Source organism: Puntigrus tetrazona, chromosome 6 (genome assembly GCF_018831695.1).
Source record: "Puntigrus tetrazona isolate hp1 chromosome 6, ASM1883169v1, whole genome shotgun sequence".
Taxonomy (NCBI): domain Eukaryota; kingdom Metazoa; phylum Chordata; class Actinopteri; order Cypriniformes; family Cyprinidae; genus Puntigrus; species Puntigrus tetrazona.
The window spans coordinates 20050371-20068396 of record NC_056704.1 but is presented as its reverse complement, the minus strand read 5'-3'; the positions used below and the strand labels follow the sequence as shown (position 1 = coordinate 20068396).

The 18026-nt window shown below is 35.0% G+C and overlaps 2 protein-coding genes across 4 annotated transcripts; one reads left to right on the top strand and one right to left on the bottom strand.

Moving 5' to 3' along the window:
* Positions 1–1193: 1193 nt before the first annotated feature.
* tgfa (transforming growth factor, alpha) lies at positions 1194–10767 on the bottom strand. Of its 2 annotated transcripts, XM_043242937.1 has the most exons (6): positions 10312–10767; positions 7729–7869; positions 5974–6088; positions 5143–5292; positions 4910–5019; positions 1194–3633 (listed from the first exon to the last, which is right to left on the bottom strand). In XM_043242937.1, exons 1-6 carry the CDS (start codon positions 10352–10354, stop codon positions 3626–3628), a joined length of 567 nt encoding a protein of 188 aa, XP_043098872.1. In that variant the 5' UTR covers positions 10355–10767; the 3' UTR covers positions 1194–3625. The 2 variants fall into 2 exon arrangements, with proteins under 2 accessions (XP_043098872.1, XP_043098871.1); XM_043242936.1 differs by lacking the exon at positions 1194–3633 and having other exon boundaries at positions 4624–5019.
* An 874-nt stretch (positions 10768–11641) lies between these two features.
* slc2a11a (solute carrier family 2 member 11a) lies at positions 11642–17393 on the top strand. Of its 2 annotated transcripts, XM_043242935.1 has the most exons (13): positions 11642–11660; positions 11753–11886; positions 12187–12285; positions 12408–12568; positions 12717–12841; positions 12952–13081; positions 13259–13407; positions 13779–13966; positions 14728–14838; positions 15096–15197; positions 15416–15491; positions 15603–15730; positions 15834–17393. In XM_043242935.1, exons 2-13 carry the CDS (start codon positions 11866–11868, stop codon positions 16050–16052), a joined length of 1509 nt encoding a protein of 502 aa, XP_043098870.1. In that variant the 5' UTR covers positions 11642–11660; positions 11753–11865; the 3' UTR covers positions 16053–17393. The 2 variants fall into 2 exon arrangements, with proteins under 2 accessions (XP_043098870.1, XP_043098869.1); XM_043242934.1 differs by lacking the exon at positions 11642–11660 and having other exon boundaries at positions 11698–11886.
* The last annotated feature ends 633 nt before the right edge of the window (positions 17394–18026 follow it).

Genomic DNA, 18026 nt, shown 5'->3' with positions numbered 1-18026 from the left:
CTTAACCCTAATACCCAAATACTCTTATTCCTTCCCATCTGCTCCAGCAGATACCCAATATGGGTGGACATTAAAAGACGCACTGGGGGTGGCAAAAAAAAAACACGAAAAATGATTATGCTCTTCAATTATTGCGGAATTCGCATATGATGGAAATTATGAAATGAGGGCAAACACCAGCAGGACACAGACGGTGAATATACTGCGTATGTGCCAGTACAGAGCCGCTGCTCCCGGAGTGCTTCCTCAGGCGGTGTTCACACAATGAACAACTGGGATACTTCCTCTTTTGTGTTTCTATCTCGCTGCTCCGTAAGTGTGTTGTGTATATTGCCGGAATTCCCTCAGCAGAGCGCTTAAAACAAAGCTGGCTTTAGAGGCTCAGCCAGTCGGCTATGAGGGGCTGTGCTGCAATCCAATTGAAAACCTTAATGGGATTGGGAAACCCATCAACAGAGGATCGTGGTAGAAGAAGAAAGGGAGAGAAGATCGAGGTTAAGAGCAGTTGAGATGAAGTATGCGAAATACAGATGGAAGAAAGACAAAAATAACTAAAAAGAGAACAGAACAACTATTTTGGCTTCCCCAAAGAACCATTTTGTTTTATTGTGCGTGCGTGTATGTGTGTGAAGAGCATTTTATTCCAAAAAACTTTTTTCCGCCATAAGAAACCTTTTGTGCTGTGGAGAAGTTTCGTGGTTGTTAAAGTCTCTTCAGTTCACTAAGTAAAGATTCTTTCCCGGAGCACTTGAGGGAACAACTACTTGCTTTATAAGCAAATAAATAAATAAAATAGTGCATTGGAAGCCAAAAGAGGGTATGAGCACAGAAAGTAAATCACAAGCAAATAATAAGAAAATACTCACGCAATGTCCACCATGCAAGGCACTTTGCATCATGCGGTCACTCATGCGCACGCTTCACTGCCCTCGGCCATCATCTCTAGGGGTCTTCCCCTCGACTCACAAAAGGTTTAGCCGAACAAACAAATAAATAAAATTCGCAAGGAAGTAAATAAAGGAGCTAAGCTTTACCCGCAGCAAAAAGAGCACTCCGGTTCTTTTGTTTGCCCCTTTTAAAATATTAAGATGGTGGAGGACACATATAAAGCCGTTTATAACTTGGCAAGGCAAAATAGTATGCTTCATAAAAAGTTTGATGCAAAGAGAAATTTGATAGGCAAGAAAGAATCAGGTCCAGTCAAAAATTTGCCGCACTTTGTGATATTTGGAAAAATATGCAAACTTAGACAAAGAGGTCAAAACACTCAACAAAATGTCAGCCAAGCATGTGACGGTCTTATTGGAATCACGTAACTCTTACTTTCATGCTTGACTGATAGTCAAGAAAACACCTCATTCTCCATATACAGTACAACCAAAATAATATTCCCACACATTATTTACAAAGCATTTTTCCCAACATGAAACAACACAGTACTTTAAAGACGATGGGCGGTGTTTACAGTTTATCATACATAAATGTCAGTCAATAAGCAGTTAACCAGGTTTAAACAGGATTCGGTTTCCGAGCATCATCTCTAGGCCAGTTCATCTGTTAGTCTAAGTGTGACAACATCATTACAGATGACTGAAATTCCACATCTGGAAATTATGCAATGACTGCACGTTACAAAACTGTTCAGTCCGAAATGTCCAAAGCTTATTTTACCTTTTTAACCCAAGTACTCTCATAAAGACCAAAACAAAAAAAAAACATTACATCTGATAAATCTGAGATTTAACGCTCAATTACATACATTTTCTTTTCTCTCATTTTTCATAAATGTTATACTCAGTCCTTATACAATCATATTTGTTAGTTTATATAATACGTTTTTATAATTAAGTTACACATGAGGCTGATCAAAATCATTCACAGACAATAACTCAAATGTTGCCCATGCTAACAGCGTAAGTGTTTAATTTATCACTTGGATGACTTTTGGGATCATTATATCAAATATTTCATGGATCTTCACACAGTGATCAGACTTCAATAAATGCTTTCACAATCTCATAACAGAACACGGCCAAATCTAAGCCCACCAAATCATTTTCTTCTGTTTTTTTTTTTGTACTAGATCAGTCATTTGTCAGTTTCCGAGAGGGGTTTTGATTGAGTAAAACATACAATGCCATATTTTATTCCAAAATAAAAATATATAAACCCTCTGACCTTATGGGTCAATTCACATTTGTTTTAGAACATTATATTGGCAAAAGCTTGGGACAGAACAGACAATGAGAACAAAATTAACATATGGATTAAAATATTTCAGTGTAAAAATTTCAATAAATCTTCCAAGCATACTTTAATAAGGACAATGTGCATCAAATGTAATAATATCAGTATTGAGCCTCTGTATGCATACGTGTTCCCCAATAATCATGAGAATGGTGCACTTTAGGATACAGTGAAGTGTTTTTTTATTTCTCAAGTGATTTATTACACCAAACATCTATCATGGAAAACTTAAGTGCAGATCTAACGTGACTGTATTCACAATGTGTTTTTAATGTTCACCACAGAAGTGCGCCGTGAAATAAATGTAATTATGTGATCAGACACGCATGCATCCAATCATTCCGTAAGTGAACATACAGAGGCTGTTTACAAGCATTTACCCTGCTGATGTTGACAAATCTTTGATAGCACATTATATGAACGAACACGTTTTGTGCCTGAAGAACGTATTATGTTGAATTCGTGAATCTATGCATAACTTAGTAAGCTACATGTCAAAATTGTGACTTTTTAATTTTTTTTTACAAAAAAAAACATTTAAAAAAATTAAGTGTTAATAATGTGTAAAAGATATTATTTGTCCCTCAGAGTATCTCATGTTTGGAGTTAATCTATGAAGGTTGTTTACCTTTTTTTTTTTAAATCAACATTATAAAGAGATCAAGCTAAAATAAATTGGCAAAAGAGTCTGTTATAGTTTTAATATTACATGCTACCTGACTGACTTCAGTGTTAAGTTATCTCCCATTCTTTATCCATTAACGTTATACAGAAAATTATGTGATATTATATTCTTGTTAAAAAGTATATATTACACTACTTTTTATTGAGTTTCACATCCCATTAATGGCGTAATATTAGTGTTTTTCATATTATAAGAGTATTTTAAAAGACAAAAACTGGGAGAGTGTTTTCTTATACATCTCTAGCGATATTTATAGCTTTAAGATAAGCTTTGTTAGTAAGTATGATTTCTCTAAAACTTCTCACATACTTTTTACTTCCATATCAGTTTTGGCCATCGATCTGTACCTTATTTGAAAACAGCCCTTTCTAACATCACTGGATCCTGCAGTTGAGTTCCATGTAGCTTGTTATGAGTTCTTCTTTTAGAGTTTCTCAGTTCCATCTTTAACTCTTGTCATTGCTGCTGTTGTTCCAAAAATTTCCTGTTGGAATGACACTGTCTGTCTGATCGTAAGGTTACACGTTTGACGGAGTTCTCTCACTGCTCACATTGAAATGCTCTCAATACGTGCTGCGCTTACCAGCTGTACCAGCCTAAGAAACGCAGTCAAGGCGAAGTCCAAGAGTAAGATGGAAGATTTTGTGGTCTCATTTTTAAGAGAGCACCTGCGTGAGCTCCAGAAAACGGAGGTCAAACCACTGCATGAGAAAAAAACAAATGAAAAAAAAAGAAGTCACTGCAAGCCATGCAGGAATCTTTTTGCTGACATCATAAAATTCTAGCAATAGGGAAAGCAGAGGGGTTTGATCAAACTACTCCAAAACATTTTACAAATTAATACCTTGTGCGTAAGGAACATTTTCTGGTGAGATGAGAAGACAAGAAGATGGAAGTGGTAGAGAAAATTGACAAAACATATGCATATGTAAGACAAACATGACACAGTGTTTTACTTCAAACTGATGACTGATGCAAACGTATTGATATGTTAATGTGGAAACATAGCCACGGTTCTACCTAACAATTAGAAATGCCTGACGATGCTGACAAAGTATGTGACAACGTCCTGTTGACAAATCTAATTAAAGGTTTGCAATACTCTGTCAACAAGCAGCACTGTGAGCAGGCTGGCAGAGATAACAGAGTATTTGTATGGACAAAATTCCAACAATTCCATTTCTAATTGCATAATTATGTCTGGGGATATTACGTTCCTCCAGTGATTACACATAATCTGCCCACTAAGACAAGGAACATATACTCACAACATAACATGAAATATGCTAACAGGCTTAACTTGACTAAATCATTTTTCAAAAATAATTTTTAAAAAACAGTTCTGTAGACAAATATGAATTATTTCTACATATGATTGATAAATACAAATGCATGTAAATATTTAAGAGAAATATGTTGTTTATATGTTAAATATATTTATACTAAATATATCTTAATAATTAAAATAGTAATACTATTTAACAACAGTGCTGTTTTTACTGTAATTTGATTAAATAAATGCAGCATGATTTGCATAAGAGACTTCTTCCAAAAAAAAAAAAAAAAAAAAAAAATTGTGTCTAAATTGGGAGCGTTTATCTACATCTTTCGCTATTGACAAAAAAAGGGAAGAATTTCACTTAACTTTGAATTAGACAAAAGAACCAATTAAAAAGAGCTAACAATTTTATGCGCTACAAATTTTATTAGCCTATGTTTCACTACGACCAACTATTAGTCTCATGATCATTGACAGTCTTAAGTCAGAGTGACAGCAGATGGCTAAACTAACAGCTTAAACCCTTGAGCAAAGACAAATCATAGGCCATTAAAAGTTAAAGGCCTCACACATATGCTGGTCTCGGTATGCAAACACCCCCTATTGCTGATCATAATTAGACACTGCATGACACTTAACACATGACACTACAGCTCAGCAAAAAGTTGTGTAAAAATGGAAATGTAGCACCAGAATACCTGTTTCTGAGTTACAGCAGGATGTCCCACCCGTCAGAATACTCCTAGGCTTCTCCGACCAACACCAAATGGTGTTACCTCGCCCACAACCACCCCGTCTCCACCAACAACTAGAGACAATGTGATAACAATTAATTATAAAAAAAATGATCTCACGTTACAGGTTTATTGTATTTTTCAATAATAAATACAGATAAATGCATTTAAATGTGTGCTAAATGAACAATACTCACTTTAGTAAAGTGCACAGCAGCATGAGCAGAACACTGCCCACCACACACAACACCAGCATGGTGGCCACAGTCTGCTGCCTGTGGTTAGACGCCACCACAGCCAAGAGATCTGCATGTTCACATCGCATACCCACAAAGCCAGGATGACATCTACACCGACAAGAGAGAAAAAAGGGCATTTATAAAACTAAGGCAAAATATGAAAAAATGCATGGCTTAACACAAGTATATTCAACAGATGTTAGTAAAAGTGTTTAATCCCAAAATGACACATATGCGAGGATCATGTTCATAAAATTCGTAAAATTAATTCATTTGACATTTTCTGATGAACTACGATATATGGATTTGGACACAGAAAAACAATAAATTCCTGATGAGATTAGGACTCGTACTAATTCAGACACAAGCACCAACATAGATCTGAATGTTTCTATTCTACTACATTTATACACAGAAACGTAATGTAGGACAAAACACTTCTAGACAAAGACAGCTTAAAAAGATTGCTGCGAGTAAGAATTTATCCAAATCAGTCTGCAATCAAAATGCATTATTTAATCTCATTATTATGTAAAAAAAAATTTTTTTATCTGATCTGATATACGATCATAGTATTAGGATTTCGAAAATTTGACTTCATGTAAAAACTGCCACAGCAATGCTGACAGAGATAGTGTTAAATAAAACAGCACTAATCCAGTCTCTATACTCTATACTTAAAATACATGGCACAAAATAAGACTGCTAGAACATACAGACGCGTTTTAATGGTCTGAATGCAGGAAAAATACACAGAAAAATAATTTAATGTTCAATCTTAAAACTTACACGCATGCAGGCGTTTCCTCCAATATGAGAAAGCGGCATGTGCCGTGAAAACAGAAGTGGCTGTGGGAGTCGGGGCAGTCATCAAAGTGAGAGTGGACAGCGGCTGCTATAAATTCTTCAAGAAGACAATAAACAGAAGCTAGGTTTAATATGGACATACTGTAAATAACAATTGTTTGTTTAAAAATATACATAACTTTCCATGCAAGAATTACTTAATAAATGTATTTGCAAATGTTAACCAGTAATAATACCACTGCCCATTATCTATCTCTATCATGACATCTCTCAGAAGATTTTAGCATGGTGACGGATATGACAAAGTTAATGCTGCTGAATTACTGCTGCTGTTGGTTACTGCTGTTGTTGTAGATAATTGCTGTTGCTAAGTACAGAAACTTGCTACTGCCAATACGACGGTGTGAGTATTTAAGTTAAAGTATTTAAACATACTGCTGCTGCACAAGTAGCATGTTTAATAACCAGTAGCAGATCTATAAAGGTGGAGCTGGGGAAGGAGAAGGGTTTCAGAGTAAATATACCGGAACACAACAAACCAACTGTTGTCGCCTTAACAGTCCATATCAGCAGCTATAAATAGTATATGTTCACTTTTCATAAAGGAGAAATCACACAGATATGCATAACATAAACAAAGCAGCCCTTGCTTACCATCTTGAATATCAGTTAATTTTAAGCAGTTCATGTTATAAAAATATTTGCATATTAGAATGCTTGGGAAAGATCACATTATCATTAGAAAATTGCTCTGTCTATGCCATCTTCATTTACTTCCTTGTTTTTATCACTTTCACTTTATTCTCATTATTATCATTAGTGACCCCACTTTAAAACAAAAGAAATGTCTACTTACATAACATTTCCAGCCCTAACTATCATCAAGGCTAGAGCTAAATTAGTGATGTTTTGATGAAAACATAAGAAGTGGAAAAAAAAATCCAAGTTCTCAGCCAATGAGAATTAGAGGATTTTACATTATCTGGAAGATCACAACCATTTAGATTTTATTTTTTCAAGACTCGTCAGTTTCTCAGACTCTATCCTCCCTAAGGCGTGCTTCTAATCTAAGGAAAGTACAAAAGCAGACATGGTGTAAGACAAGAAAAGCAAGACTTAGTCAGGACTACCAGTCGATCTGAAGGACTTTCTTGAAATTGACAGATTCCCGTTTCTAATCACTGTGAGCTTTGTCTACAGAAGGTATTTACATTGGATAAAAACTGTCTGGAGTATAATGAATAATAAGAAATCTAATATCAATGGACAATGACTAAAATGTTCTGTCTTTGTGTATCAGCCTACTATCACCACATTCTAGCATTTTTAAAAAATTTATGACAAAATGGAATTTTAATAAAAAGGGAGGCGAATCACCAACAAACTGTGCTTTCACACCGAGCGGGAAACAAACGTTCGCCTTCTGCACACCAGGTGGTGCCAACCAACAATGCATTTTTGGACAAAAAAAACACAATATATAATTCTAAATAATACATGTTAATTTAATATAAATTAAATATTTCAAATATTTTGTTTCATTTCTATGAGGCATCAGTCTAACATTTAATATATATATATATATATATATATATATATATATATATATATATATATATATATATATATATATATATATATATATATATTCCATATTCATGGACGATAAAAAATACACTGGATTTCTGTCTATGAAACCCAAAGCTGACCATAAAGTAAAAGGCAGACAGAGCATACTTTTGACACGTGTAGTAGTAGTGGTTGTCGTCGTGCTGGTGGTGGTTGTTGTGGTGGTGGTGGTAGTTGTTGTGGTGGTGGTTGCAATGGTCGTTGTTGAGGTAGAATTCTCTTGCACCTGCCCATATGTAAAAAGCGAGCCTACAAATCAAACACAGCAGCACATAATTAAAAAAGTACAATGAAACTCCAATATTGCTGAGAACCGCTAAGTAGATTAAGATGAGATGTTCAAAACTATTCAAATACAACTGCTACTGACTCTGCGAAATCTATTATTGTGAACACCTTACCCAAATGTGAAAATGAGGATCCAACAAAGTCAAAAATTGCAAGACTCATGACCGTAACAGCAATGAGAAAACAGCGGAACAACAGCATCACACACTAAAGAGAAGTGATGCTTGAGTGGCGTCCAGCACAAATGAGAAATAGCTACTTTAAACCCACTTGCTTTAGAGATCAATTAAAATGCCCTGGAACATCAGTGGGAGTAACTGACTTCTAACCTTCAGTCTATTTTAAGAGCTGCTAGGGAAAGACTGGGTTAAGATAAAGTAAAGTGGATTTGTGATGCGGATCTGTCCGCATACACAGGTAAGACACTGCAGAAGGAATCTTTGTCATGGCGTGCTTAATTGACTCGTACATTTATAGAAAGTGACAGAAACACCGCAAATACCAAAATGTCTGCTCCATCATATATGGACAGAATTGCACTCCAATGAGCTCAGTGACCAAAACAAATCCAACATGGCAATTAAGAACATGTTTATTATAAATACATATGCTTATTAGAATATTGTGCCATTCGCTTAGTTTAATGTATATGTAGGCCAGTAACTTTGATGATCAATTTACATCAAATCAATGTCAAGTTTGATTTGATTTGCATGTTTGACCTATTTTGATGTCAGTCTGATGTCTTTTCAACATAATTCATAAATCTTAAAGGCCATGCTTACTATTCCAACATCTGTCTAACGTTCATTCTCGTGCCACTATTCCTGAAAGAAAGTCTGGGACCTCAAGGCATGTTCTTATTCTAAGTGCACAAGGCCTTTATGAAAATCCCTGTTAAATGAGGGAACACTGTGTTTCATTGCTAAGAAAAACTCCCTGGTTTACAATAATGTTTTAGTACACACATCCCATGCAGAGATAACAATTACATCATAAATACATTGATAATGCATAGATAAATTGCCTAGATTAAATTCTTGTTGATACGTTGGGACATATTTGCTGCATAAAGAGAGTTGTGGAGTCTGAACCTCGTCATTCCTCAAACCCATCCTTTCTCCTCTTTCCTTTAACAATCAATATTTAAAATAAAATATGAGAATAGCCTACATTAAAATATTTATTTTAAAATGTTTCTTTCTACTGTGGTGCACAAGGGGTGATAGATTAAAGAATGCTGGAAACCAATAACCACCGACTTTAATTGTAAAGACAATCTGAGACATTTCTCAAAATATCTACATGTAAAGAAAGCAATTTTGGATGAGGGTAAATAATTAATATCAGAACTGAACCCTTTGTTATCATTTTAAGGGTATTCCTATTGAAGGTTTTCTTACCAGCTGCCATCACTGAACCAAAATCACCTACTGAGAAAATGGGACATTTCATATTGAAAATCTTGCCTATATCCTTGAAAAATAAAACAGCTGCTACAGATATAATCACTCATTAAAAGTAGTTATTTATGGGGCATCAAGCCAAATCAAATTTGTTAAATTGTCAATGTTTCAAACAAGCTTTACAGAATTCATACTATTATATCAGTGCTTTACCATAGAGCATCCTGCATCAGGCAGGTTTTAAAAATGCCCAGTCATGTAATTTGCTCGCACTGCAACATTTGCTTAATATTAAAAGCGCAGATAGCAACAACACACATAATGCCCAGCAAATTTTTTTAATTCCTTCAATCTTTACAGACTCTCTCACTGAAACACTGAGTTAAGAACTTGCCTTCATTGTAGAAACAAAGCCATAAAAGATGGACGCTAAAGAATGGCTCTATATTTAAACTAAGCTCTGTTAACCTTGTTAATGACAGGAGCAAGACTACTGAGCCAAAGAAGCTGCTGGACAAAAAAGGACAGCAAACCACGGTTTCACATTTTTCATACTATCAAAATAAAAAGCTGTACAACAATGGACAATAATTAATATAATTAATTAATATAACATTAGTAGTCGTGAGACTGAATCGTTGGGTACCAGGAGAGTAGTGGACCCCTAATATTATAGTTTTTTATATTGATGACTAGAGGGTCAAACCATGATGCTAAAACTAGAAAATTATATATATATATATATATATATATATATATATATATATATATATATATATATATATATATATATATATATATATATATATACCACACAACCTCCGAATAAAATTGAATCTGATGGTCAATGTGGGTAATTTAGGCTGAACTTTTTTATAGCTGCGTTTAACACTAATATTTTGCTTCGTTAATTGATCTATTATTTACACTGCAGAGTTACTTAATAAAAAAGTAATGCCACATAACATAAAACACAACATAAAATAACTTTACTCACCGGTGAGAAGGAATATTGTATCCCAAAAAGCACGATACATCATTATAAGGCGTTTATGTGACTTGCTGGTGAAGGACTCGCAGCGTCGTCTGTTATATTAAAACATTTATCTTTGCCAACATAGATGAAGGCACGCTCGTATTCTTTAGATTGGCCAATATTATTGACAGTCCGTTGCATAGGTGAGACATCTGACTTCCGTAGTAAAACCGTGCACGTCTTTCTTCATAGTTTCATGTGTCCTACTCGACAAAAGACGCCATGCGTCGACTCAGGTATTTTGAACTTGACGTCAAACTTGAGCAACGCCGTTTTACCACTGACGTCATATAAAGCCCCAACTATATATATATTAATTTCTAATTCGCTATCACGATAAAGATCAGTGGTTAAACATTGTCAACTACAAAACCACGTTACTAACAATCACTCCTATCACAGAAACCTCTCCACACCCTTGTCATCCTTCTGTTGAGCGCGCGCGTGCGTGTGCGTGCGCGTGCGTGCGCTCGTGTGAACTAGAAAGGCGTGAATTGGAGATGTGATCGTTGTGATGTTGTTACATATTTAGTTTTTTCGATGTAAGTGATGTAATATATATTTTTAACTATGTAAATAAATTGACATTGCGTTGATATTCAGAACTAACCACAGAGTGAATTAAGTAAAAATTTACTTAAAAACGTTTCTTTGAATCCACTCCTACAGGTAGGCTTATTGCTTTAGCTGGTTAAAACGATTCCTCAAGATTTGCTCTTAGTGGTTTGCTGTTAACACGTAAGGGTAAGTACCCAAAATGTCCACAGAGGTCTTAGCTCAGATATTTATTTATGTTACCTAAAATGATCTCAGGGGAATTTTCTTAGCTGACCCAAAGTATGTGCTGCATGTTAATTTATTCGTAAGTCAACAAAAAAACTAAGCTTTTAACTATTCCTTAAACTTTTTTGTCCTAGTGCAAAATTCAAGTCAAAATATAATAATGTTATGCTGCCCCCTGTTGGAATGAATGGATAGTCTAAATATTATTGTATATTACGGTGCTGCAATACCATACATATTTAAGTAGCCTACATGTGACGATTGAATTTAAAACAAGCTTAATTTATTTATTTCTAAAAATAAATTGATAAATAGCAAGCAAATATTCAGTTTAACAGTACGTACAGTTATGTTTATATTCCGATAGGTGGAGTTGAACTACAGTTTAATTCGATCTCATTTTCCTTCAAATGGACTTGGACTTTCATGTGGACGAAGTGCCAAGGTATAGTTTGTAAAGGGTAGGATTCAACAGGAGTTCTCCAGAGAAATCTTTTACAACGCTGTTGTCTCTAGTCAAGAGGGTGGTTGGTTAAACTAGGTTACTTATTATTGGCTGTAATGTATTTGTAGACGTGTGCCATAGTCTCAAACTCTCTTTTCTACGCACCTTTCTCAGAGCATCAGTGTCTCACTTAATGGCGAGCACAAACTAATAACAACCCTCTTTATTCTCGGATTTTATCCTCTGGATTCATTTTTCTCAAAGCCAGGACATATAAAGAGGACAGCATGACCACAAAGGAGAAAAAGGTAGACTCTTTATTGCTGGTGTCCTTTTTAGTCAGATGTTTTTAAATTAAATAAATTAGTGAGTTTTACTGTAAAGTCATATATTATAGCTAATGATAATTCAATTTGAATAAAATATTATTTAATTATAATTATAATTTATTATTTATTTATTTAAAATATTATTATTACATAACACTGACACTTAGAAACTAAATAATAGTAAATTAATTTCATTGTAATTATTTTTGTTGTGAAGTTGATTTCTTTGTTTTGTTGCATTAAATGGCTGTTGGTATTATATTTTATTTGTCTACACAGGGTCATACATACACTTTGGTATTAATGGTGACCTCTACAGCAATCGGGGGAACTCTACAATATGGATACAACCTGGCCATAATGAATGCACCAACTGTTGTAAGTGTTTCTTTGGCTCTGTGTTTAATCCGTGAAAGATTCAAAATGGTTTAAATGCATGTCTTATTAGTTGTCTCTGTTCCTATTAAGGCCAGTTTTCTGTTCTGTATTCTTTCTTGCAGTTCATTCAAAACTTTGTCAATGAGACATTTCTGGAGCGATGGGGAATACAGTTGGGGGTTTATGAGGTCACACTCATATGGACCTTTATCGTTTCCATTTTCTCACTGGGTGGTTTTATCGGGGCCCTGATAGCAGGACCGATGTCAATACGTTTTGGGAGGTTAATCTAGTTGTCATACATTACACGTTTCATGCACATTCTTTTATTTATATTCATTTAGACTCGATGATTTAAATGCAAAACAAAATCTGTAAACTTTAAATAAGTAAAAAATCTTAGTGTGCAATATTATGTTCTTGTTTCCAAGGAAGAAGACCATGTTGCTGAACAATGTCTTTCTCTTATCAAGTTCATTGCTTGCATTGTTCAGCCGAACAGCTAAGTCATTTGAGATGATTATCATCTCCAGATTTTTGGTTGGCATAAATGCAGGTACTGTGTATATATTTTTCCTGTTTTGTTTTTGGACCCTTTATATTTTGCCATATTGAGCTAGTTTCTTCCTGGTGTTATTATAAACCATCTTCTCTGTTTTTATTCAGGCATCAGTATGAATGTTCAGCCCATGTATTTTGGTGAGAGTGCACCAAAGCACTTACGGGGGGCTGTGTCCCTGTCCTCAGCTGTCTTCACTTCTTTTGGTCTGGTGTTGGGACAGGTGGTCAGTCTGAAGTATGTTATATATTTGATGCACCTCTTACGACACTAATAAGAGCGATTACCATTTCCTTAAAGATTTTTTTATTTATTTATTAAGTACTCTATTAGGTACATGTTGTTTTTTGCACAAATTAAATACACAAACATGACTGAAATGACTGATTTCACAATGCCTGTATGTTTTTTCAGAGAGTTGTTAGGTAGTGAGCCGTGTTGGCAGTATTTATTGGCTAGTAATGCTATCCCAGGTTTCATCCAACTCCTCACCTTGCCATGGTTTCCAGAAAGTCCCCGCTACCTTCTCATTGACTGTGGAGACAAAGAGGCCTGCCTAATGGGTAAATCAAAGCTGGTCCTGAGCAGTAGAAAGTTGCTTAAGACCAGCTCAGGACCACCTTAAACCAGCTCAAACCAGTTTGCATGCTGCAAAACATACCTAACCAGCAGATGGTGGGATTTTTTTAACAGGGTACTCATTGAAAAAATGTATACAAATTTTGTATAAATTAAAACAATTATATGTAACTTAATAACTATTAAAGAGATTATTTAAATTATTTCCCAGTATGTCAAAGCTGCTTTTGCCCATACAATGAAAGTAAACCATTCTAATTGCTTTTTTTGGATTGAAAAAAAAGTAAACAAACAAAACGTTAGATATGTCCCATTGTAGTTTTTTACAAAGCATGTAATCATGTTTGTTCCGCAGCTCTTCGGCGTCTGCGAGGCTGTGAAGTGCAGAGAGAAGAGCTGGATGAGATTCTGCAAGAACAGAATGAAACAAAGGGAGAAAGTGCCAAACAGCCGTGGGATCTCTTCAGTGACCGCAGCGTCCGCTGGCAGCTCATCACTGTGGCGGTCCTGAGCAGTGCCATGCAACTGTGTGGTAATGACTCGGTGAGCATTATACTGTGGCATTATACCTTTGGCTCTTGCATTGCTTCATGAAGTAAATGTCATCAAAAAAACACACCGAGCCGATCATGAGAATAAATGCTGCAAGCTTTACGTTAATATTTGAGTCTAAGGGGTAAAAATGCATGCATACAGACACACAGAGCACTTAGTTAAAATAGATCGATTCATGTCTTAATATTACATAAAATATAAACTTGTGATTTTTAAATATAGAATTTGTACTTATGTTCAAAGGTTTGGGGTGTAAAAGTAATTTTTAATTATTAATATTAATTAAGCAAAGATTAATTTAATTGATACAGAATTGTACATAATTTCAACCAAAAATAAAAAACAGTTATATAAAAAAATATTTTACTATGTTATTATTTTTACCTTGGTAAGAATAAGAGACGTCTTTTAAAAAAAGATCTTACTGACCACAAACATGAATAGTAATGTATATAATTTTTTTTTAAAATGCTGATTATATAATATATTTACTTCCAATATTATGTTAAATGAAACACTTGTTTAATTAATTATTTAGTTAATTGTTACCTGTTAAAAACCTTAGGAACTAAAACAGCAAATTACTAATTGACTTTACGAATTGCGTAACGCTTTAGCAAATCTCTCCTATACCTAACACTATTTTACAAAGCTCAAAATGCTTCAGAAGGATTTCAAGTGTTAGTGTTGGTGTGTGTATTGCACACTCAGAAAAGCAAAAGATTAAGGACCATTTTTTCAATCCCCAGATTTACTTCTATGCATCATATGTGTTCCAAGAAGCAGGTATATCTGCAGGACAGATCCAGTATGTGACCATTGGCACCGGGATGTGTGAATTCTCCGCTTGCATTATATGTGTGAGTCTTCCATTCATCTGTTATCAATTATGTAACTGTACCAAAACTATACAGGCAATCCTTTGGCCCACTTGCATAGTTTGAGTGAATTAATTCATCTTGAATGCTGGGCTGATCAGTCAGGGCTGGACAAACATTTTAGTCAAGACATAATTTGTTTGCAGGACCTAGATTACCATTTCAGTAGTGTAGCTGAATACTGAATCATTTCTCTGTAGAATAACATTAACTTCAAATTTGTGTGTGTGTTTGTGCAGAACCTGTTGATAGAAAGGTTGGGTAGGAGGCTGATGTTGATGGGCGGCTATATTCTCATGACAGGATGGGCTGTAGTCTTCACTGTGGCTCTTTCACTTGAGGTGTGTGTATTATTCAATGTTGCATTACCCCTATTCACCTTTACCAGCACACACATACTGTAGTCACATGGAAGGTTATGTACAAGCTAATGTCTAACCTTAAAATGAGCACATAATGTATAACATTAACTTTATCGTCATCTAGAGTGTTCAGCTGAATTGTCGTCATCTTTGGTTAACTATAACATTTACCTTTGGTTCTATCTTTCACCTAATAGAATATGGTTACCTGGATGCCTTACCTGAGCATGACTTGCATCTTCACCTACATTCTCAGCTTTGGCATGGGACCAGGTAAACTACAACATCCTGACATACAGTGCAATGTATATATAATGCAACCAGTGCTATAGTGTTATTTTATACTGCGGTCTGGCATCATGTGCCCCTTTCTTCATGCGGTAGCTGGGGTGACTGGAATCCTCCCAACAGAGATTTTTAACCAAATATCACGTCCTGCTGCCTACATGACCGCTGGTTCTCTAATGTGGCTGAATCTCTTCATTATGGGGATGATCTTCCCTTTCCTCGTGGTAAGAACTTAAAAAAAAGTCTTAATATCTGAAATATTCGACAAAATGGCTATTAAGAATATTATTTTATTTTCTTCTAAATGTCCTTTGTGTGTTTTTGCAGAGCGGTTTAGGACAGTATTGCTTTGTGCCGTTTGGGGCAGTATGTCTCTTTACTTCTTTATATATTCAGATGGTTCTACCTGAAACCAAGGGAAAGAGCCTATCGATGATCAATAAAGAGTTTTACAGACTCAACTATCGTGGAGAGGTGGAGATGGATATAGAAGGAAAACAAGCTCAGTACCAGCTGGGGGAAATCTTTCACTCCACTGCCTTATAGAGTGTTAAATATTCTCACCAACTAAATTGATATTTCTAGAAAAATATCTTTAAAATGATGCCGTAACTGTTCATCAAACTGCAGTAAGTTTACATCTTTGTACACGCATTACATGCTGAGTAAATATTGTATTCTTCATCGCTTGGCTTTTCTTACTTGATTTATCTATAAGTCGTGCATTACTTTATTTAAGAATAAGATAAACATGGAAATTAAATGAAAATAGGTTCCCTGTAGCTCCGTTTGCCGTGACTCCCATCAGAAAAAGAAAAACTACATGTTTTTGTAGTTTTGTCAGCACACTTGATACAGGAGATGGTTTAAGATTACACTTAGCTAAGTTGACTTTTAGGGTGTGCAGATCTGCTGAATGTTTTTCTTTAAGGTCAGTGTGACTCAGCAACACTCGTACACTGGCGAACCCCTGAAGCTATTCTATGGCAACAGAGAGCTTTAGTTCATAGTAAACACATGATTCTGGCTGGTGTTTAGAACAGATTAACAAGGCTATTATGCTAAATCTGTTGCTTATTTCTGCAAGATTATCTGCACAAATGGCAACCGTACCTAAAGTTCTGCCAACTTTGAAAGGACATACTGTTTTAGGTCACCAATTACCTAGCTGACTCATTTAACTAATTTTGAACTGGACTGCGCTGTTAAAAAGCGATAGACCTTGCCGTGCTATTCTCATACATGAAAGTCGATAGCCTACTGAAGTTGTTATTTTTGTTAAAAAAATAAATAAAATTCTGACAGTTAGCTTTTTTGCTATTGTGAAATTGGTTAGCTATAAGTCAAGTTTAATGCCAATAAATATATTCTGAATATATTCTTTTGCAACTGAGAGTGAATTTACATCTATAGTATATAGTATTCTCATCATATAAAACACTTCACCACATGTGCGAATTGATGGAAAACAACAGATCTACATAAATTTAAAGCATTAAAATACTTTAAAAAAGGTGTAAATAATTAAAACATTTCAACAGAATTGCAGAGTACTGTATGTGGTACACAATAACACTGTTTCATAATGTGCCTGCTTTTGTTTGTGCACGTTTTAATCCAACTGTGTTTCTAACACACTTCCATGTTTCTGTGCATGCAGCATGTGTGCGTTTGAACAGGTGTGTTTATGGCTTCAGGCTTTCTCACGCTTTTTAAAAAGGGCTTTAGGTTGTTGGGTTTTTTATGTTCAGCATGGTTTCTTTTTTTAAAATGCAACCAGGCTAATAGCCTGCTTTGTTTTTTGCCTTTGCACATACAAAAGCTTTCATTTATTAGGACAGCCTTTATCTATCACGTTTAGGTAAATAAAGGATGTAACAAAAATCATTCTTCATTATTGTACAGTACAAATTCATTATTGTGGACTGAAATAAGCCTACTACTATCTATATTCAAACGTGTTTAGATGACTATTTTCAAAAACTATTGAAAGGGACTTGCTGTTTTATTGATGTCAAAATTCTAATTATTATAATGCCACCATCATGCCAACAGATGGCGTCAAAGAGCCATGCAATGTAGCGTATAGGTTTACACTGGATCTAACCAAAGGACTTTTGTGTTGGTTGTTGTTTTGGGTTCACTGTAAAGTCATTCTCATTTTCAGTTAGTGTAATATTTACCTTAGTCCTCAGATGAACATCCACCAAGTTGTATGGACTTTAGAGTGAGGGGCAGAGGGTGAGCCAAGTAATAATTGTTTCTTTTGGATTTGTTTTTTCAAACGAAGTATCAATTTAAATAGTTTTTTATTCATCCAAATACACCGCAACCCTGCACTGCTGTTCTTTCAAGTTAAATCTACATTAACGTAACACATATGGCCTTGCATGCGTACTGGGTTGTAACTGTTTATTGAAAAAATATATATGCATAAATAGATGTAGTTTATTAATGAAGCAGAAAGTGTCAGTCAGTGATGCCTTAACCTCAGATCCATGTTTCACAATTGTATTCATT

What these genes read in the sequence shown, in the direction of transcription:
- tgfa (XM_043242936.1), bottom strand. Translation starts at nt 10,354, where the DNA reads ATGATGTATCGTGCTTTTTGGGATACAATATTCCTTCTCACCG. An exon ending in GAGGAAACGCCTGCATGCGT is followed by an intron (nt 5,293 to 5,973) that starts GTAAGTTTTAAG and finishes TTGTCGGTGTAG; the next exon opens with ATGTCATCCTGGCTTTGTGG. An exon ending in CTGCTGTGCACTTTACTAAA is followed by an intron (nt 5,020 to 5,142) that starts GTGAGTATTGTT and finishes CATTGTCTCTAG; the next exon opens with TTGTTGGTGGAGACGGGGTG.
- slc2a11a (XM_043242935.1), top strand. Translation starts at nt 11,866, where the DNA reads ATGACCACAAAGGAGAAAAAG. An exon ending in ATGTCAATACGTTTTGGGAG is followed by an intron (nt 12,569 to 12,716) that starts GTTAATCTAGTT and finishes CTTGTTTCCAAG; the next exon opens with GAAGAAGACCATGTTGCTGA. An exon ending in CTGTGGCTCTTTCACTTGAG is followed by an intron (nt 15,198 to 15,415) that starts GTGTGTGTATTA and finishes TTCACCTAATAG; the next exon opens with AATATGGTTACCTGGATGCC.